The sequence below is a fragment of the Camponotus vicinus genome, unplaced genomic scaffold (assembly GCF_025532165.1).
Source record: "Camponotus vicinus isolate PSW18456_S1 unplaced genomic scaffold, iyCamVici1.0 SCAF_6, whole genome shotgun sequence".
NCBI lineage: Eukaryota > Metazoa > Arthropoda > Insecta > Hymenoptera > Formicidae > Camponotus > Camponotus vicinus.
Genome location: NW_028141978.1, coordinates 12,138,423 through 12,160,875, shown reverse-complemented (window position 1 = coordinate 12,160,875; position 22,453 = coordinate 12,138,423). Strand labels below are relative to the sequence as shown.

General features: G+C 31.5%; 4 protein-coding genes and 1 long non-coding RNA gene across 9 annotated transcripts in view; 2 read left to right on the top strand and 3 right to left on the bottom strand.

The window, feature by feature from the left end:
• The window catches only part of LOC145973300 (pseudouridylate synthase RPUSD2), a 147,810-nt gene extending 129,226 nt beyond the window's left edge, over window positions 1-18,584 (bottom strand). Inside the window, exons 1-3 of one of the 3 annotated variants that reach the window (XM_083102578.1) lie at window positions 18,323-18,584; window positions 16,969-17,081; window positions 5,795-6,057 (exon numbers count right to left, since the gene is read on the bottom strand). In XM_083102578.1, the coding sequence (XP_082958704.1) occupies window positions 5,795-5,935 (141 nt within the window). In that variant the 5' untranslated portion in view covers window positions 5,936-6,057; window positions 16,969-17,081; window positions 18,323-18,584. Of the gene's footprint in view, window positions 1-5,794; window positions 6,058-8,134; window positions 8,400-11,727; window positions 11,789-16,968; window positions 17,082-18,322 lie in introns of those variants that run through there. The other 2 variants (XM_083102576.1, XM_083102575.1) reach the window with 2 other exon arrangements.
• Nesd (SHC binding and spindle associated nessun dorma) lies at window positions 8,634-10,843 on the bottom strand. The gene is made up of 4 exons (XM_083102579.1): window positions 9,775-10,843; window positions 9,497-9,701; window positions 9,143-9,412; window positions 8,634-9,068 (listed from the first exon to the last, which is right to left on the bottom strand). Exons 1-4 carry the CDS (start codon window positions 10,683-10,685, stop codon window positions 8,775-8,777), a joined length of 1,680 nt encoding a protein of 559 aa, XP_082958705.1. The 5' UTR covers window positions 10,686-10,843; the 3' UTR covers window positions 8,634-8,774.
• Window positions 12,075-16,996, top strand: Unc-45 (unc-45 myosin chaperone). Its single transcript, XM_083102574.1, has 5 exons — window positions 12,075-12,563; window positions 12,895-13,334; window positions 13,638-13,967; window positions 14,084-14,524; window positions 14,986-16,996. Exons 2-5 carry the CDS (start codon window positions 12,915-12,917, stop codon window positions 16,612-16,614), a joined length of 2,820 nt encoding a protein of 939 aa, XP_082958700.1. The 5' UTR covers window positions 12,075-12,563; window positions 12,895-12,914; the 3' UTR covers window positions 16,615-16,996.
• LOC145973308 (uncharacterized) lies at window positions 18,544-21,727 on the top strand. The gene is made up of 3 exons (XR_014439399.1): window positions 18,544-18,626; window positions 18,792-18,912; window positions 21,368-21,727. It is a non-coding gene; the product is annotated as an uncharacterized LOC145973308 (long non-coding RNA).
• On the bottom strand, window positions 19,296-22,006 carry LOC145973305 (cell division cycle 7-related protein kinase). Of its 3 annotated transcripts, none has more exons than XM_083102583.1 (9): window positions 21,774-22,006; window positions 21,325-21,538; window positions 21,127-21,220; window positions 20,904-21,046; window positions 20,697-20,823; window positions 20,429-20,597; window positions 20,201-20,350; window positions 19,969-20,084; window positions 19,297-19,649 (listed from the first exon to the last, which is right to left on the bottom strand). In XM_083102583.1, the coding sequence occupies exons 1-9, from the start codon at window positions 21,817-21,819 to the stop codon at window positions 19,527-19,529; spliced, it is 1,182 nt and encodes a 393-aa protein (XP_082958709.1). In that variant the 5' UTR covers window positions 21,820-22,006; the 3' UTR covers window positions 19,297-19,526. The 3 variants fall into 3 exon arrangements, 2 of the variants coding, with proteins under 2 accessions (XP_082958710.1, XP_082958709.1); XR_014439397.1 differs by having other exon boundaries at window positions 19,512-19,649; window positions 19,969-20,065; XM_083102584.1 differs by lacking the exon at window positions 19,969-20,084 and having other exon boundaries at window positions 19,296-19,649.
• Between the last annotated feature and the right edge of the window lie 447 nt (window positions 22,007-22,453).

Genomic DNA, 22,453 nt, shown 5'->3' with positions numbered 1-22,453 from the left:
TGCTTCTAAAGACGAGACACTGTGCATCTCTCCACGGACCTAAAACCCGAAATAAACCACAGCTGGAGCTGCCTAGATCCCTCCTTTGCTGCCATTAACAACGCTTTTATTGATCTATTGCCCGCCAATTTCATCGTAGCGCAAAGATATTCGAAAAATTTCGCATAAACGTCGTAAACGCGAATTATGCACCTCCCCTCTTAGCATTGATATACATAATCTTGAGTTAGTTAATCATCTTTACTGTCACGTGGGTTGCGCGGAGGAAGCGAAGATAATGAAAATACCTCGGACTAGGTCAGAGTCAATTTTCTCTCTTCCTATCGAAAACTTTATTCGAATGAAAAAAGTTTAAATCAATAATACGTTAATATATGATAATATACGCTGACGTATATTTATTTCATGGATTATCGGACGCACGTGTATAGAAATATACCGTGATTTACGATCCGATAGTTGAGCGGGCAAACTCGAGACATGATATTTCATAGCTAAGCGATTCTCGAAGCCACGAGGTGAGTTAATTTAATTTTAAAAGCAAACTAAATCAAGACGACATACCTATCGTCGCTTGCTGATTGAAAGAGAAGACGATATATATATGTGTAAGTATTAACAAACAGCTGCCTACGCACGTCAAACTCTTCGAATTTATTCGATTAACTCTTGAACTATTTTTAATGGAATTATTTCAGTCTTCCATCTCACGTTGTTTAATTTTTCTAAATAGAATTTTCCTTGTTCTATTTTTAATCCAACATCATTATAAGACAAGATAAAGATATCTTCGTGAGATAAGCAGCTCGATTAAAAATTGATTTGACAAGCGTTGTTTCGCGATACAGGAGATACTCGAAAAATTAAACTGTAATTAAAACCTCATAAAGCTAATGACTCGCGTGTTTTAATTATTAGAAGCCCGATAAATTTCGCCGTGTTGCGGCTTTAGTCATTTCATCATCGAACGCGTCACGCTCGGTAGAGGCGGAAGAGAGAAGCGGATAGGATTCGTCTGATCGCGGTTATCAAAATTTGAACGGGACACGTGTCGTCGTCATCCGACGAACGGTTCGAACGAAAACGGGAGATGTATATTTAATGACTAGCTTTTCTGGCAAACAAGTGATATGGCCCAGAGCTTCGATAGTCATGTCATTAATGAACGATTCGTCGAGCTCGTGAAGCAAAATGAACGACTGTCGCTTTCCCCTCGTCCCTTGTACTTGGCTATCGAAACACGCGCATTATATGAGTTTTGGCAACACGACTGTTGTACCGTTTTAATCAGCCTGTTTGGAAAATCTCCATACATTGTTTGACGACAGAATTATGAGCTAGTGGTTGGCGCGACGTAGATTAGAACACGACGTTAAAACGTTTTACCCGGGGAAGTCCATTATCTTTCCTCATAACATACGTTGACATAAGTATACAAAGGTTAAAAGCAATCCCTGCTCGAAGAGCAACTGCAAAGGAATAGATGCTCGATGCGATAGCGATAATATGCTAGGTAAACGCATTATATATTGTTCAGCACTCTATATTTATGTAATTATTCTATAATAATTTTTATTATCATTTATTTAGTAACAAAAAATTATTCAAATTCACATAATCTCTCTGTGTGATCTATTATATAAAAAAATCGTACATCTCTAAACGTATATCGCGAAACAAAATATAAATTTTTAAGGAAGCATATATATGTGCCAAGATTTCTTATTACTTTGTGATAGAGCAAATTGATGATGATTTATTAAAATAATGTATTTTAATTTTCCTAATAACTTTAGGGAATTTCAGACATATAGGTATGTTTACTTAGGATTAAAATAAAACATTTTCAATCTGATCTTTTTCATAAAAATAACTTTCTTTCTATTTTCTTACTGAATAAAACAATAATATCGTTAAATCAATAAAATACATTGATTATCTTACTACAGTATTTTTTAAAACTCAACATATACCATCTTTGCGGCGATAAGTCATATGAAATACGAACATATTAAACATACGTACCTACATGTTGTTGCACACGAGCAGTGAAGAAACCGCTTTGGAAACCAAATTCAAAGGAATCGTAGTGCGCAAAATACCTAAATATATTATATGTTTAAACGTACATGTAAATACGTATAAATGATCTAAGATAAAAATAATGACATTTTAAACTAAAGGATTATATTTAAGTTAGCATTTTTTATTTTTAAAGAAAAAATTATAAAATAATATATTACGCAAAAAAATTTAGAAGAAATAATCTTATGTCAGAAAGAGAAAAAGAGAATTAAATAAATTATTTAGAAGAATTTTTAATCTAATATGTCTATAAGAAGACATTTTGTTTAAAATATAATGTATAAAATAAATAAAATAGAGTAGATTAATCAATACTAAAATATATATAGAAATGGCTCTATTTATAGAATATAGAAACATTTGGCAGAGAGCGCACAAGTTAGAGTGCAAAAATCTATATCCAATAATTTTATTATACAAATAGAATGTTTCATTTTTATCTCGAGTCGTTTTCAGTAAATATCAATGTGTATACGTTAAAATTTACATAAAATTAAGGACATTAATGTCAAAATGAAATATTTAATTTCAAATACTTTATAAAGTTACGTAGTTACGAGAATTGCATATGTCGTTTCTTATGCATAACTTTATGAGATATTTCAGACTGTATCTCATTTTAACATTAATGTCCTAATTTAATGTGAATTTTGACATACATTTATTGAAGATGACTGAAATGGGGCCAAACCGTTCCATTTATATAATTAAACTATATTAAATATAGATTTTTACGCCTCCCCTTTTTTATGCTTTGACTCTTATTAATCCAACATGTGTTTTATAAAATAAAATAAAAAAAAGATTATTTTATCTTTTTGTCTAAATATATAAATAATTTTATGTAAAATATATACATTTTTATATATATTTCACTTGAAAAAAAAATTCATTTCAATAATAATATAGCATCAGATAATCCTGTATATAAATCAACTTTTTATATACATATAATAATTTTATATAATGTTTTTAAATACGTATAATAATATTTTATATAATTTATATTTTACTCTATAATTATTTTAAAATAACTTCTAATGCAATATATTATAGCAAGTCCATCATTCTAGTTAAGATGACGATCTTTTGCTGCGGTGAAAAAAGCGCTCGCGTGTGCGTTAAGCTTAATGAGAAAATTTAAAGAGCTGTTAAAGGGAGGAAAAATGAAAAGAAAGAAACAGTACATTTCACGTTCGGTGCAGCGACGAGAAACAGCCGAGAGCGGTAACTCGTAATACGTCCCGCCGATGCTTTTGACCGGCGCACACGCATACACACGAGGTGTTATTTGCAGCCGTGTGGCACAACCATTCTGGTCCTCTCGAGTGATTGATCGTTTTCACCGTTATACATCTCTTTCCGTCTTTCATTTTCCATTTCAACGTTTCGTCCCTCTCTTCGACCCCACGTCGTAATTTCACCTCGTTCCTCGGCGCTCTTACAATTATCCAATCTTGCCTCTCCTGCCACTCCTACGTACACGTTAATTAGATGACGCGATATTAATTATTTTCTATATTTTAACGTGTCAACGTGTGAACGTCAGAATTTGTACCCTCGTAATGAGTATTCGTTATTAAAATCAACAGTTATTATAGTCTACGAAAGCAAAATCTTCACCGTTTAATTTCAACATTTCGTTAATCTCGATTTTAATTCAACGTTAATTAAACGCGCGAGGCTGTTAGCGCGGCCAACCCTCTCCGCATAATTTTCCTGAATATTCTTGAACAGTTTCGCACACACATACATACCTGCCTGACTACTCTTATCAGACTTATACTCAATTCCCACGCGCACGAACCGACCACTATCTCGAACGGTTATTTCGCTTTTTTTTTCGCACAACTCGCAACTCGAGCAGAATATTTTCGGAAATAACACCACATTGCGACACATTGCATGCGTCCAGCTGCTGCATTTTATCTTGGCTCTAGGCGCGATGGTGCGAACAAGCGACAAATGCCGAGATACACTATGGATATTCTATAAGTATTCCTGGTGCACGATCGTGACCCGACGAAAGCGTTATGCATTATGCACGAATCGCTCATAATCGACAATGTAACGAAATGATTTATAAGATCCTTGTCTGTCGGCCACATCGCGAGCCTTTTTTCGAGAAAATACCCGAGCGAATATTATTGGCGAATATTATTTTAAACGATTTGTTTAACGATCTTTTAACGATATGCATATTTAACACCGAATGTACGAAATTAACCACTGTAATATATTTTATCTATATAAAGTATAAATTTCATTGTATGCGTTATATCCGCTTCGGAAAGCGGAATAAATGGATAATTCGCGATAATTTTAGTACGTTACATGACAATTTAATCATTTGTGCATCGCTGTTATACAAACAGAAAGAGCAATTTATCGCGGTGATAATTCAGTCATGATTTAGCGCTCTGTACCGGAGACATATTTCAAAAAAGAACGATTATGTGTGTGAGATAGCTTTGAATAATATATATTTTGTCAAAGGTTTTCCAGAAAACGAGAGATACGTCTCGCACGCAGGACGAAAAGCAATCAGGTATTAAAGGGTTTGCATCACGCGGTAACGGTAACTTTACTGCATCAAAAAGAGGAAAAAGAAGGGAGAGAGAACGCACGAGTGTCCCCTGCGACTGGAAAAAAAATGTGGAGCGGAATAATTTAATTCGCCGCCATGTGATCGACCGTAAAGTCGTGCTTTAAAAATCGTCCCCCGTATTTTTATCGTTCCTCGTTTTGTAACGGCGGCCCAACATCGATCCAAAGCTAGTCTCCAAGGCTTCTTCACAGCCCCACAACAATCGCCAACACATCGTACATATCGTACACATAGGCCATTATTTGTTAAATATGTTATAGCATCATGCGGCTTTCGCACTTGTCGTGTGACTTTTACGTCATGCACAGCGTCCCAATGTATGAATTAGATCAGAGAGAGAGAGAGAGAGATAAATGCAACAAACGTGTTCAGAAAATTCAATTAATATACACGTTTCAGCTATGTTGAAGGCTTAATTATCCCGTAAAAAACGAATACTTTTGATTAAAAAGAACTAATGTACACGCGCGTTTCTAATAGTTGCTCAAGATCTCTCTCAATCAAAACTAATTCTTTCTATCCGAGCTAATTTCTAATTTCACTATTGTCTTAAAATATAATCGAATATAATAAAATAATTCATATATATATATATATATATTAAAATTATTTATATATTCATAATTTATTTAATATTTATCTCGTAATATGCAAAGAAATAAAACTGCAACCCTGATTGGGCAGTGGTATATCAAATATTTGGACGTCGTTAGTTCGGAAATTAATAAATAACTAGTTAATTTAATCCAAGTGCGATGAGAGAAATGAATTAATACGGTATTTACTAATCGACAAATTAAAACCGTACATTCTACCTCGTTTGAAAATTTCACATATTGTTATGCGGAAACCTTTCCTCACATGTGTCGGAAAATAAATAATATATCAATGTATCTCGCAATATCAGAAGGATACGAAATACATACGTCAAGTTTCTCTTACGAAAATATTATTTAATTGACGCCAGGAAATGTCAAATGCAATTGCAATATGAAAAAAAATATATTGGCATTTCGATTTTGCCCTGACATCTCTCTCATCAAGTTTGCGGCAAGCGATCATCAATTTGCAAAGCGGCAAAAATCGAGATGATGTACTCACCTCCTCGTCAGACGGCGGTTCCTCGTAATCCGACAATGTACTTTTGAAGACGAAGATGCAGTCGGACGGATCGAGGTGACGTGCGTTACCGAATTGCGTTTGTCCATCGGCAGCCTGAGTCGGCGCGGTTGTCTCCACCATGTCGATAGATGTGTCCGTCAATGTGTCCGACACTGCTGTGCGCGTCCACTCAATCTTGATAATCGCGTCAACGCGATCGTTGACTTGTCGAGACAACTCGGATGCACGTTTGCTACAGGAAGCTGTAAAGAGAAACGAGAAATTATTTAAAGGGAGAGTATTTCTCTCTTTTTCGAAATTTTTTCTCTCTATTTTTCAAATATTTTCAGTGACACTTTGTGGCTTAAGAGTGTTATTTCTTTTACTAGCAAATATTGACAAGCTGACAAGCGAGATTGCAACAACGGTAGTGTACGTTACTTCTATTTAAGGATCAATACTTTTAAATAGGTAACGAGTTATTTGTAGGAAATATCCTTCATTCTTGTAAAAAATTGAGTGAAAATCAATGTATTTACAATCTCAATTTAAGCTTTGCAAAGTAGATGGGAATTCGTACGACGTGTTAGAAACGGAAAGGGAAATGAAGAAGGACGAGTTGAGAATGGGATGGTAAAAACGTTATCGCGATGTAACAGACGCGAATGTTTTAAAACGCCGAATATACGTTGGCGTGTACAAGGTACGGGATTCGTCATCCTTGTTATACCGCCCCCACCGGAATGCCTTTACATCATGAATATGCATCACGTCCGTGCACCACGCGATACATCACAAATATATATATATACAGGGTGGGCCATTTTAATCTATGCACCCAAATTTCTTTGTACCTAAGACAGATACGGAAAAATGATTCAGACAAAAGTTGTTTGGTTTCGAGGGGGCCATAAGATGGTATCATTGGTTTGACCTTGAAGAGTTATTTGAAGGTCACATGAAGGTCACCTTCAATTTCTTAAATGGAACCTACTATTTGTCATTGCATATTCTTGTAGCTTATCTCGAGAGCTTTCCAAAACACTATAATTAAGTACTTTTTTGTTAAGTACTTTATGAGGCTTGAAATAATTTCTTAATTTTACATAAACCGTAAAATATCTTGTAAAATATTCATTTTTCGATTATCTTACCTTAATACTTTTACGTACAAAATAATGAGAGGAATCAACTGGTGTAAAAAAAACACATAGTTGTTTTGAAGAAAAAATATGTAATTTGCAATTAACAATTCCATATTTTTTCTTAAAAACAACTATGTGTTTTCTTTACACCAATTGATTCCTCTCATTATTTTGTACATAAAAGTATTAAGGTAAGATAATCGAAAAATGAATATTTTACAAGATATTTTACGGTTTATGTAAAATTAAGAAATTATTTCAAGCCTCATAACTCAAAAAGTACTTAACAAAAAAGTACTTAATTATAGTGTTTTGGAAAGCTCTCGAGATAAGCTACAAGAATATGCAATGATAAATAGTAGGTTCCATTTAAGAAATTGAAGGTGACCTTCATGTGATCTTCAAATAACTCTTCAAGGTCAAACCAATGATACCATCTTATGGCCCCCTCGAAACCAAACAACTTTTGTCTGAATCATTTTTCCGTATCTGTCTTAGGTACAAAGAAATTTGGGTGCATAGATTAAAATGGCCCACCCTGTATATGTATGTATATATATGTACCATATACACCCTACTGCCAACAACAATTCGCTCTCCTGCCCCTCCGACTCCTCGCTACCCACCCCCGCGATTAATCACTGCGCCTCAATATCAAAGCGTGACGGCCGCCGCGGTTTTATCTCGCTCGACGACGGAACGTGCGATTAATCATTTCGGCGCGAGACGAACCACGCGGAATCGCCGCGAGCTCTCTCTCTCTCTTTCTATCTCGATCGATGGGGATGATGAGACCCGGGACAAGCTCGCGCGAATGACGTTTCATTCATACGTGACGGGCGCACGTGTCCGATCACATGGCTCTCGTGCAGCGAGAGAAGAGGGTGGGAGGCAAGGGAGGGAGAGCACTTGTGGTACCGTTCAAGATACGAGCGGGCCAGAATCAGAAGAATACAGCGCTTATAATGAATCGCATCGTGATTAGATTTGTATGCACGTGATCTTTTTTTTTCTTCGAGTACGTATATACGAAACGCAACACGCGCATGCGACGACAGTGACTCCGATTACACTCGCGGCCGGTTAAGTTAGGTTAGGCTTGCGCGAAACCTCGTATCTGGGCGACTCGCAAATCTATAATACTCGATAATTAATACTCTGGGCCTGAGCGAGGCTCGAGTGAAGAGTTACTTACGTTTGTCCACGAAAAGCGACCGATTAGACGATTTGCGAGTGAGATGATTGTGGAACAAATCGAAGCACGCTTTAATTGTCACGTTGTGTCTCCAAACGAATGGACGGAAATACGTTAATGCGGATGTAATACGCACTCCGTGATGAATAAAATAAGCTGACACTTTTCTTATCGATATTCGTAATCTTTGAATTGTCATATCAATATACAAGAAAGCACGATATATCTCAACGCGTCCAGCACTGATGAACCGAGACAGACAGACAGACTCGGATCGGCGGTCGTAACGACTGCGACATCTGATGGGAAAGAGCATAGTTACTAACGTTTTTGAATAGCTCGATAACATAACGACGTATTAGTCGATACATCACGTCATTCAGAGATGGAGCTTATTTTAAATAAAATTTTTTAATTTAAATAAAATTTAATTAAAATTATCTTTGCGAAAGTACGCAAGCAAAATGCAATAAAATTATTCACAAGTAAAACACTATGCAAGTTTTTATGCAAACTGTATTTCGATAGAAATAGAAAAAGTTTAGAAAATGCATTCTTATACAAATGTACATCGAGAGATCAAGCACTTTGAATCAAAAAGACAAAGATAACAGATTAATTTATACAAATAATACAGAATTCATTGTTCAGAATTTTCTTTCTGGGGGACATTCTCTTCTGTTTCTCTGTCCTGAGCAAAAGTACACGCGAAAGCTGCAATGCCTTTTGGTTTTAATGTAACAACTTCCTCATCATCGTTGGGAAATTTACATTCATTTAAAATTACTTTATTTGAAGATATGTCAGTCAATTCACTTTTTACTTTTACGCTTTTTGGACTGGTTACTTTTTCGGTTTCCATCACTAGAGCATACCCATGTTTAATATTCTTAAAAGAACATTCGGTGGCAGTAAAAGTAGCATTATCATTGAGCTGAAAAGAAAACGTACTCATATATACATATATTTTAAAAGCACAAGCTTCAAAATTGTGAAATGTGATTTTACCCGTATACCCTCATAACAGTCTTCAAAACTGCATTTATTCATGGTAACTTCACCGGTCGCATAAATAATTGCAGCGGTTCCTAATCCTTGGAAAACCGTGTTCTCGAATATTAACTTTCCTCCTGGCATAACAATTGCACCCCATTTAGTATTACTTGGAATATCAGAGACACGTATTCTACAATCAGTTATAATGACAGTACAATCTTTTCTGACAATTATGCCTGCTTGAAGCGTTCCCAAATCAATACAGATATTTTTCAACAAAACCTGTTAAGTTTTATAAATTAAATATAAAAAAGAAAATTATAAACTAAATAATAGAAAAATTTTAACTGTATTATATTATTATACCTCTGTGCCAGAAAAATCAAATAAAGCTGATGATGCTTCTGATTCTGTTGGATAGAGAACAGTATCTTCTATATTGCAAATTCCTATAATTGATCCTCCTTTTTGTAATTCATTATAATGCTTGACAAAATGATGTCCTTCACTTAATAAGATAGTATCACCTATTTCAACTATATCCAAAGCATCACTAAGACATCCAGAAATTCTGAAATATATACAATATATAAAAGTTATAATTTCATTTATTTCCCTTCAAAAAGAAAAAAATTAAAACATACTTAATAAATGTATCTTCAGGTAACATTGTTTGAATTTTAATAAAAAGTTCCTGCAATTGTTTCACGATACCACCAAGCCACACAAAGTAATATATATTTTTTCTATCCTTGCAATCACTGTGCTTTTCTTTTTTTTTAGAAGATTGTTGCCCAAGTAACTTTCTCAATGAAGGGTTTTCTAAAAGATCCATTTCTGCTTTAATTTGCTGAAGCCGAAAATGAAGCTTCACCAATTCGTACGCTTCTTTTGCTAACTCTTCAGGTGTTTCTTCTTCGTGCATGTCTTCGGGCAATAAAGCTTCATATTGTGAAATCTTTTTCTTTATTTCCCTTGCCTCTTTAATTAATGATCTAATAATTTCACATGTTTCTTCATTAATAATTCTCTGTTTCATATCATAATACAACTTGAGCCTTGATTCTAAGTGCTGTTTCACCCAAATAGTATCGTCATCTTCATCTTCATCCCACGGCATCCATAAATAATTATAGAAAAACCGAACTCGATCTATGCAATGTGCAGTGCCTTCTATATCCAAAGTATCATCTTTTTGATTGAGTGTAGGATATAGTTCAATTAATGGTACTTCATGTTTTTCAGGCAAATGAATATTTTCATCCAGAACAGCCTTAATTTTCACCAGGGCATTTAACTTGGGAAAATCCATCCCTAATACCTTGACGAGGACTATTATCGGGTAAGGAATGTTAAAAGCTTCGCACTTGGAACGGGATATTTTCCATAACGCTTCCCAACCAGCCTCTTCCATAACGGTTTCCAAGTCGTAAGCCCATTCTGCACGAATATTCGGAGGAAATACTCTTCTCGGTTCGCCCAGGATGCATTTATACTCGAATAATCTTTCAGTGTAAGTCTTGTGAAAGATATATATGTCCATGTACTCGCACATTTTTCTTTACAAACTCGTTCTCAAGCACGTGCAGACGTGAAATTCCAACCACACCACGCACTGTCCGTTTCAAAAGTATTTAAAATTATTCAAAATGCAACTTTTAAATCAGAGAAAAGCGACACCAAGGAGGTATCGTTAAAAATAAATTTTCGTGCCTAACAAATGTAGGATCTGGAGATAATTGCAAACGCTGATATGATCGATCGTCGATAATTAAATTTATCACAATAAAGTAATATATAGAATTGCAGATTTGAACACATTAATTAATATTCAATTATATTGCACTAACACATATTGAATTATTTTTGTCATAATTTTAGTTATAAATAATCTTTTTTAAGGCTTATAAAAAATTTCGACTTTTAAGTGCAGTATTAGTGACAATTTTGTCTACCTTTAAATTTAATTTTAATATCAATCCTGGAAGCTCTATAGAAAATAAAAACAATTGTAATGTAACAAAAGTTCTTCTAATTTTAATTATTATAATTATGATCCTTTTAATATAACATATAATTTTATTGTAATTATTTTAATGTAATATCTTTTTACTATTATATTATATATATTACATATTTAAATTACTATGCAAAATCAGAAAATAACGTGACTAGAAAACAACGCTTCTTTATTTACCGCTGCTCAAATATTATTGCAAAAGTATAATTTATATAGCTAATTAAAGAGAAGAACGACAATATGTGTACACATTTGTGTTTGTATGTACATACCTAGCGATGATTGCAAGTCTGTGTCCTTTTAATGCACTTTGATGAGAAAATAACATGAGTTAGAAATAAAAAGAGATAACTTTAACCGATTCCGGACACACAAAAACAGATGCTGAAGTTGCAATACTAATAATTCTACGCGATTTTAACAATGATAAACAAAACTCTGACACTTTAAAGATACTCGCGATAATTTTTCGCGCACAAGATTCACTTCTAAAACTCGCCTTGGATGATCCGCGACAAAATTCCATTTACAATTTTATATTAATTATTATAAAATTAATATTCTAAAATATACATACGTATCTGATATGTTCGATGTTTCTCGATATATCTCTGTGCATGCATAGAGATTACTTCTCTAAAAGTGTTTTATATAAAACACATGTATTACACGACGCGTAAAATTATTTAAACAGAATTTCTGTCCCGTATTTTATCGCAGATTATTGTCTAAAATGAATTTTTACACAGTATTACAATCACGAGAAAAACAACACGCGCGCGTTTCATGTTTCGCTTACGACTGCGTTCGAGAATCGCAATTGCCGCTAACGATATATCTCGAAAATATCGAGACGGCCAATCACAGGACACAATGACATTCTGCTCGTTTCACTTGCACTTGTTGCACTCGGTTGAGATATGAAAATACAAAAAGTGTAATTGTATAAAACGAACAAAAATAAAGCAATTATTTAACATAAAGTTCGAAATGTATGTCTTGATAAACACATCGAAGAGATGATTGATACAACGAAACATTATGAAAAATATACAAGTACATATCGCTACAAGTCGTCGCATCAAACTAGAATTTTCGATTGGCAATATAATTAAATTACGCCGGCAGACCGGAAGCATCATTCGGTCTATTTTTAACTCTAATGCTCCCACTTACATATGTTGAAAAGGCATTTTACCAAAAATAAATCTTCACGAATGTGTCATAGCGTCTGGATAGTTCTACGTCGTTTATATATACGAGCGGCACTAAATCTAACGTCATTTATTCTGAGGATGACCTGATTATCCTTTTTAAATTGCAGTTGTAAAATTTAGAGAAAGTGATAAAGTGAATCATACACTGTATTGTGCTCTTAAAATCTCGTTCTTCCTGAAATTTTTTTACTTAAAGGTAAAACGTTTTATATTAGAATTATATTTTATGTTACCTGTTGCTTCTTAATGTTTGACAAAAATGATATAAACTTTTTATAACAAAGATTACTATCGTAATTGATAAGATTACTATCGTAATTGATTTATGTACAGATTTGTGTCAATAGTATTCTAGAAATTGTATTGTTATTTTTATATTTGTTATTCTTTCAACTATGTATTTGATCCATTAGTATCATACATCTATACTTTGCACATACCCAAAAAATATATATAATATATTGTACTTTTATAGATAAGAGAATCTTTTCATGTTCAAATATTTAATATAATATTATGTTTTACAGAGTTATCTTGTAATTACACCATGACGAAGTCAGATATGACTGCACAAGAGTGGAAGGAAAAAGGTAATGAAGAGTTTAACAAAGGCAACTGGTCAGAGGCTTTAAATTGCTATACAAATGCATTGAAATTAGTAAAAGAAGATAATGCCGAGAAGGCGATATACTATAAAAATCGAGCTGCTGCTTATTTAAAATTACTTGATTATGAGAAAGTGATCAAGGACTGTGATAATGCATTAAAGATATGTTCGAATGATCCCAAGGCCTTATTTCGTAGATGTCTGGCACTTGAAGCATTGGAGAGATTTGAGGAGGCATATCGAGATGCGAGAAATATTATTTTATCTGACCCTAATAATAAATCTATTCAACCTATAGCAGCACGATTACACGAAATTGTACAAGAACGACATAAAGAAATGTCACGCATTAGTGCTAAAGTAAGTATATATGATTGTTAAGAAATTTAATTTCACCCACTTAATAATTTGTCCAATTAATACAAATTATAACACATAATATTTTCTAACTACTTTATATAATTTTTTTCTAATAAGAATTTTAGTTTAGTCAATACATGTGATTTAAACTTCCTGTTATTTTTGTTACATTTTTCAACGTTTTTTCTTTGATGGATATATTGTATGAGAAATAGTTATATAAATATAATTTGTCTAATTTGTATAATTATTTTATATATTCTATTATTAATTTGTGTAATTAATTTATATACTATATTATAGGTATCACAAATGCTAGACCTAGCCTTTGATATAAACATGGATAAAGAAAAGCGTGAAACTGCTATGAATAATTTACTTGTGCTTGCACGTGAGAGAGCTGGTGCAGAAGAGATCTTCAAACAAAAAGGTGTATCTAAAATAACAAAATTCGTCAAAGTTGAAAAGAACGAGGAAGTAATCTGCAATGCGATCCGGATTATAGGCGAATTATGTAAAAATAATATTAGTCAAACTGAGTCTATTATAAGAGATATCGGTGTGCCTTGGTTTTTGGAAATGATAAACAGTAAACTTGCAGAGAGAGTCAATGCATCTCAATACTGCTTACAGGTGATTACACTAATCAAACATATTATTTTACACACAGAGACAGCAATGCCTTAACATGTGAATTTATGCATACATTGAAACATGTATTTTATCTTCTTCTTTTTTTCTTTTTTTAGATCATATTAAATACTTATAGTGGAATGGACAATAAGCCTGATTCAAAACCTGACAAGACTTTATGCGAGACGTATAAAAAAGAAATAGACACAATTCTATCGTGTCTGTTGTACAGCATAACAAATAGAACAATATCAGGTCTTGCGAGAGATGCAATAATAGAACTCATTACGCGTAATATTCATTACACTGCATTAGACTGGGCCGAGCGATTGGTCGAACTTCGCGGTTTGCAAAGATTGATGGAAGTAGCCAGTGAAATGGAAGAATACAAATATGAATCCTCAATGGACATTACATCTTCCACACGGACTATAACCAGTGTATGCTTGGCTAGAATATACGAGAACATGTACTATGATGCTGCTAAGGAACGATTTAGAAATGCTATTGATGAATTTATTAAAGATAAATTACTTACACCTGATATAGAATCTAAGGTATGCATTTTATAACATTGTATTCTATAACTTGTGTATGTAAATAATTTTCTATAAATATTTAAATTATATAATAGAATATTTATAAAATCACTGCATATCATTTTAACCACAATTTCTATGACCAATTTGAAACTGATTTTTTTACAGAAATAATGAAAGATTGTTTTAATTCAATTTTCTCCTAACATTGTATCTTTGCAATTTTCAAATTGAAATCCTATTATTACTAGTAAATTCTATTTTAATTTCAATGTTGTATGTGACTATCATCTGTATTAAAATTTAGATTTTATCAAAGATTTCCTATTTTTAATCATTAAATATTTGAAAATAATAACTATCTTAATATTGAAGATAATAATCTCTATCTTAATATTTCTGAAAAAGTTATATATTCTATCTTGCATAATATATAATGTGCAAAAATATTCATGGATTATTAATTGACTGTTTTATAGGTTCGCATAGTAGTTTCAATAACAACTTTATTATTGGGTCCATTAGATGTTGGGAATGCAATTGTAGCTAAAGAAGGAATTTTGGAAATGATTCTCGTTATGGCAGGAACAGATGATTTATTACAGCAAAAAGTCGCTTGCGAATGTATTGTTGCCGTAGCGTCCAAAAAAGATAAGGCCACCGCGATCATAAATCAAGGTGTAAACATATTGAAAAAGTTATACCAGTCTAACGATGACTCAATCCGCGTTCGGGCATTAGTGGGATTATGTAAGTTAGGAAGCTCAGGAGGCACAGATGCAACTATCAGGCCGTTTGCGGATGGAGCAACAAAAAAATTAGCCGAGGCCTGTAGACGATTCTTGATTAACCCGAAGAAGCAAAAGGATATGAGAAAATGGGCTATAGAGGGTCTATCTTATCTCACTTTTGACGCCGAAGTTAAAGAGACATTAGTAGAAGATCAACAGGCCATTCAAGCTATGATCGAGCTCGCCAAAACTGGCGATCAGTCTGTTCTCTATGGCGTGGTCACAACACTGGTGAATTTGTGCAATGCTTACGACAAGCAAGAAATCATACCCGAAATGATTGAATTGGCGAAATTCGCAAAACATCATATTCCTGAAGAACACGAACTAGATGATGTCGAATTTGTGAATAAGAGATTGTGCGTGTTAACTAAGGCTGGTGTAACTAGTGCTCTAGTCAGCCTTGCTAAAACAGACAGTCACAATAGCAGAGAGTTGATAGCGCGCGTCTTTAATGCGATATGCAGTCAACAGGAAGTGAGAGGAATAATCGTTCAACAGGGTGCTGCAAAAGCGCTATTACCGCTAGCGCTGGATGGCACGGACAAAGGAAAGAAACAAGCCTCGCAAGCTCTAGCTCGTTTGGGAATCACAATAAATCCCGAAGTGGCATTTCCCGGTCAGAGAATGATGGAGGTTGTTCGACCATTCATAAATCTCCTAAATCCAGAATGTTCTGCTCTCGAAAATTTCGAAAGTCTAATGGCTCTGTGCAATCTAGCTGGCATTAACGACAGCGTGCGAAAACGGATATTGGAAGAAGGAGGATTTCACAAGATCGAGGCCTATATGTACGGGGATCATGATATGCTGAGACGCGCAGCCACGCAAGTTATGAATAACTTGGTAATGTGTGAGCAAACAATCCAATATTACGAACAAGAAAATGACCGAATCAAGTATCTAGTAATACTCTGTGAAGATGAAGATCAAGATACTAGTATTGCAGCTGCTGGAGCTCTGGCGATGCTAACATCAGTTAGCAAAAAGGCTTGCGAAAAGATCTTTGATTCAAAAAATTGGTTGGAGTCTCTACATTTTTTACTTGCCAATCCAAACTGCGATGTACAACATAGGGGTATTGTAATCGTACTAAACATGATAAGAAGCACAAAAGATGTCGCTGCAAAACTCATCGAAACAGATATAATGGAAATACTGATGGCATTGAGTAAAAATGATATCGTGGAAAACAAAAAAATTAAAGAATTAGCATCCACTGCTTTAGATGCTGCTGCCGAATGGAAATTGATCAAGAAAAACGACGATGAAAACGAATCAACAGAAAGCACTAGTAATATTGAACATGTTGATTAAGTAAATCATATATGAACATGTTGCATATACTTATTAAGTCAAGTGACATTTATGTTTATTATTGAAGATTTATGATTTATATGCAATCAAAGATTTGATAAATTTTAAATTTGCTCATTATATCGTAAGATAAAGATTATTAAAAAAATTTTAATATCAAAGTGTAACTAATAAAAAATTAATTATGTCAATTTTATACAATATAAATTACTGTATATATTATAAAAACTATATATATATATTATATATTTTAAATTATTATATATTTTAAAAATCATATACTAAAATTCATAGAATTATATTTATATTATTAAAATTCATAGAATAAAAGAACCTAAAATATTCTAAACTTACTTGTATAATAAATTGTTCTGGCAATGAATGATGTACGATAATGTTTGTAGAAAGACCTCTAAGTCATATGTAGCATCCTCACTAAATATCTGCACTCTCCATAATTGTCATATCTGTATACATATATATACATTAAAATTAATTTTTGTCGAAAATTATTTTCAAAAATATAGATTTCTTATTACTTGGTACATATATTGATGAAATAAAGTGAAGATATTTTATATATTATTAAGCTATCTTTACTTCTCACATAAAAATTATCTAAGTTTTACATTTCAAGTATGAGCAAAAATTATCAAAATATTCTAAGAGAATGAGAGTAGGAAAAGAAAGACTAAACACTATCCTTATTAAAATATGAATATGTGTTTTAATGAAATCAAAGTAAAATACATGCAATTTTGTGAAAAATAAATATCTATCGTATTTATCAAAAGTCTATAAAGTCTTTAATATAAAAACATTTCATTTATTAAAATATATATTTTTTAAAAATAAATATATTAAAAATAAATTAAGATTTATATATTTATATTATATTTTTTATTTCATTATATGTAATAATTTTGTTAATTTATAATCAATATTGTGATAAAAGTTAAAATAATAATACTAAACATTGAAGATAACTATTAAATTCTGCATTATTAAAGCAAATTTCAAAACTTAAAGAATCAAGAACTTTTATAAATTATATAAATTTATTTTTGAAGTTATGTATGTGTGTCTAATAAAAAATGTATAAAAATATCTATAATATATTTCTATATGATTATTTAATTTAGAGAGAATTTTTCGTGCTTCTATATAGATACACCCATATAGAATTTCTAATATTGTTTTCAATTTTTAATAATTTCAAGAGGGATATTGATTTAAATATGATGTAAATGTAAGCTTATTCAATAAAATTTCTAGTAAAATATTGTAATAATTTAAATAAATATTTATATTAATTCTACTTTATCACTTTGATATTTCAACTTGTATAAAAGTAACAATTTAAGTACAATTATATTGTATTAAAAATGAGATATGAATAATGTAAAACCAAAATATTGTTAGAATAGATTTTTCAATTAGCTTCTTCGTTCGAGAATGATACTAGATATAGTGTAAATTCGATTATAATATATGTACAAGTTTAAACTCGCATCTCTAAATGCATAAATAATCGAAAGACCAATAAGAAAAAGCATTCGTAATGACTATATATCTAAACCGAAAAAGACACTTGATTTTTTTTTCTTAAAATTCTCGTTTAATATACCATAAAACTACAAGCTAATTACAACTTATTCAAAAGACAATGTTGATTAATTGCACCTATCGATTATCTCTGTTGGCTTACCTATGCGGATAATTATCAGAATCCGCGAAAGAGAAAGAAGAAATCATAGGATCTTGAATCAATCGGGATTAAAGGCGTCAAAATTCCTTGTCTTGATTGCTCAAGAAAATTGATCAGGCTTTGCAGTAGTAATTCGCGAAATTAACTGTCTCATTGATTCGGTCAATCAATTTATCGACGCGCGTATTCATGAAATCGAAATTTTTAATTTCAGCCAATCAGTTTGAAGAAGTCGTACAAAATCTACCGAAAATCGCCGAGCGATCCACGAAGAATTTGGCGCGAAAATTCAAAACCATTTGAAGTAATTATGCAAATTGATGTAATATGAAATATCGAAAATTAATATCTTTCTTTCAAAATTACGTAAAAACATTTAATATAATTATACACATTTGAATTTTAGCGATATCTCTATTTCCAATTGTCTCGTATCACGATATAAAGAACAATAACCTCTCTCCCTTAGTCATGGTTGCTGCAAATATTTCTAACAGGAAACAGCTGAAAAGTGACAAAATCGCGAGGACTGTGTTCAATGAGTGACAAATTAAATCTAAATATTTCATTCACAATAGCAAGGTTGAAAGGTACTTGATAAATAGATTAAGATCATCGAGATCATGAATAACCTATATCATATTTGTCTCGTACATTCATACACATATGTAAATGAAAACAATTTTATCTATATACTTTACTTTAATATTAATACTCAAATGAAAGAATTCTTCTTGCTTTTTTTCATTCATTGTTCGAACATATTCGAATTTTCATTATATGTTGAGATTGCTTCATATTATTTGTAATTGGAGAGTGATATCTTATTAGGATATCTCATGATGAAATATATATGATAACATAAAATTAATAAATAAATCTTAATAATAATATGAAATACCAAGTTATATAACTATAGATCAAGTTATATAGATATTTATTAAAAATCATTATGCTTTGAAATAATCATGAAAAAATTTTTTATTTTCAACAATTTGAAGAATTTATTAGTCCATCAAAAAGTAACTTCAACAAAAATATAACATAATTAAAGTTGCCATTTTAAGGACATCATTATAAACACATATAGATATTAAAATATAATTTAGCTTTATATATATATAGCCAATGCATAGAAGACTTACTCTCCTCTCTTTAATTTTAAATACCTTTAGACACATGCTTTATAAAAAAAACCAATATATCACAAATTTAGAAATGGATGAGATAATGCCTGTTCAGCAGTGATACGTGTTTCATAATCTAGATTTAAAAGTTTTATCAAAAGTTGGTATGCTTCCTTGGGATACTCGATATTTGGCGATACCTTAAAAAATTTTAGAATAATTTGCAAATGTTGCAAAATAGAAATACATTATTGTAATAAAGAGAAAAGAATTTGATATAATTGAGCATTCTATTTTCACAAGTAATTATTCTAAACAATTTTGAAATAAAGAGATTAAATCATATTAATGAACAGCTAATCTATTATTTGAGATGATTTAGATGCATTTTAACATATAAAAGTAAACAATTTTATTTTATATTTTATTTTATATTTTTCGTTGTGTCTGATTATACTTTCTATTTTTGCAATATTATATAATTTTAAATAAAAATCGTTTAAAATATAAAAACAATACCTTGCATGTACTATTCTCTCTATTATGCATCATGCTTCTGTTTCTTTTTCGTAATTTTAAGCATAAAGACATAATATCAATGCCTGGTAAATTTTCACTAAAAATAATTTTTTTACCTAATTCAAATAAAATAAAAATAAATAATGAACTTAATCCATGTAACAGAAATTAATGAAATGAAAAAGAACAATTTAAATAAATTATTGATCATAAACATGGTAATAAAACATACCTAATTTTTCTGCACATTGTTGTACTTTGCAAGAGCCAAATATCGTTGTTATTTCCGCTAAAGCTGTGCAGTCATCAGGCGAACGAAAAAACACTTGTGTACCACTAAGTATACATAACATCATCACACCACAAGCCCAAATATCAATTGCTGAAATTTTGTTTTTTTTTCATTCATTACAAATATAAAATTGTTTTATGTTCTTTATCAAATCATTATTATTAGTACCTGGAGTTTGTGATGGATGTTTCAATAAAACTTCTGGAGCACGAAATCCAGGTGTGCCTGCACGAGGCGCCGTTTGCTGTGGTCTTGTTAAACATAATACGCACACTTTAGGTTTCCCAAAACAGTTACATTTATTATCTGCATCCTTCTTTGTTACATTTGAATTAAACTGCAAATTTAAATTATTTTAAAACATTACAACAAGGAATAAACAATATCAGAAACAATATCAAATGTTGTTAGATATTGCATTTGTATGAAACATTACTTCGTCAGATCTCTTCCGCTTTATGCTTTGTATTTCAGTTGTTCCTACATTTGTTTTTATTGTTTTCAAATTCTTTGCATTATATTCAGTGCACTGCTGAGCAAGCCCAAAGTCTACCAATAAATATCTATAAAAAAAAAAAATTAAATTACGTATTATTGTAATTTTTTTTAATTAAGAAAAAAAAATTCTGATATACAAATTTACTTTCTATTAGCACGATTGTAGAGAAAATTACTGGGTTTCACATCTCTATGTATGATGTTAAACTGATGAACTCTTCGCACAGCACTTAATAAAGCTCTCATATAATCCTTTGTTTCTTCTACAGTCATATCCTTGACATATTCCTAATTATGACCATTATTATATTTTTAATTTTATTAATCTAATTGAGACTTTACAAATTTAAATGCAAATTATAACTTACTGAAAATTTATCATGCTTCATATATGGCATTACAAACACTACAGAACCCTGATTTCTTAAACATAAGTCTATGCTAACAATATGATCTTTACCTCTGAAATAAATTATATTTGTTTTTGTTAATTAATGTAAAACTATGATACACCTCTTTTCTTAGAATAAAATTTCATCAATGAAATTTTATCAATTTCATCATACCCCATTTGTTGCAAGCATTGTAATTCACGTTCAATTCTTTCAGGATGACAAGTAGGAATTAAGTGTTTTAATGCAAACTTTTTATGTCTATTAGAAGACTTCATAGTAGCCAAAAAGACAGAGCTAAATGTACCTTCTCCAACTTTACAATGTATATGGAATAGCTCATTTAGAAGTGGGATCGATTTTTTCAGATTTGAACAGCTATCTTTTGCTAGAACAACATAAGTATACATGTCACTTGTATATAGAAACATTGTGAAATAAAATTAAAATATCTATGCACAGATAGGATGTGGTACTTTAATATATTTTGAATTATTAAAATAAAAATGTACAATTTTTATCTATATATTTAAATCTACAAATTATTTTATTTACATTTGTTAAATCTACAATTATTTTATTTACTATTAAAATATACTATATAAATATTTAAGTGTGAATACCATCATTGTCAGTTTTATCTTTTCGAGATAAGTCGTTAATTTCCATCCTGTCAAATTTTTCCTGAATCTTTTTCAATCACTCGTGTAATTATTACACCGACGTATCAACTTTTTGAGCATTGTCATTCATTATCGACGATTACTGATTGAATCATTAGTGTGATCACTAATATAATATAACGAACATAACCTTTAGAAATTGGCGCTATTTCGCGCCAATTTTCTAGTGAAATAAAGGCTGCGGTCAAGGGGACGCTGAAGATGCTTTGAAGCGTTTGATTGACCAATCAGGGTAAAAGGAGTAAAGATTTCTTTAACCTGATTGGTCAATCAAACGCTTCAAAGCATCCTCAGCGTCACTTTGACCGCAGCCAAAGACTGATTTTCATGATACGAGTTTGTTCTTTTTTTAGCTGCATCATATTTTTGTTTATATAATACACGTGATTGGTTAACTTCGATACGCGGTTATTTAAAAATCTGAGCTTATAAATTTTTATAAAATTTATAAGAAAAAACTTGAAAAGCAGAATATATTCCAATTGACGATCAGTCAACTTTACTTGTGTGTGACATAATATAAAACTTTATAAAATTATTTCATAATTAAATAAATGTAATACAGATGTATCGTAATATTTTATTTAATTCTTTTATACGATAAAAATAAAAGAATAATA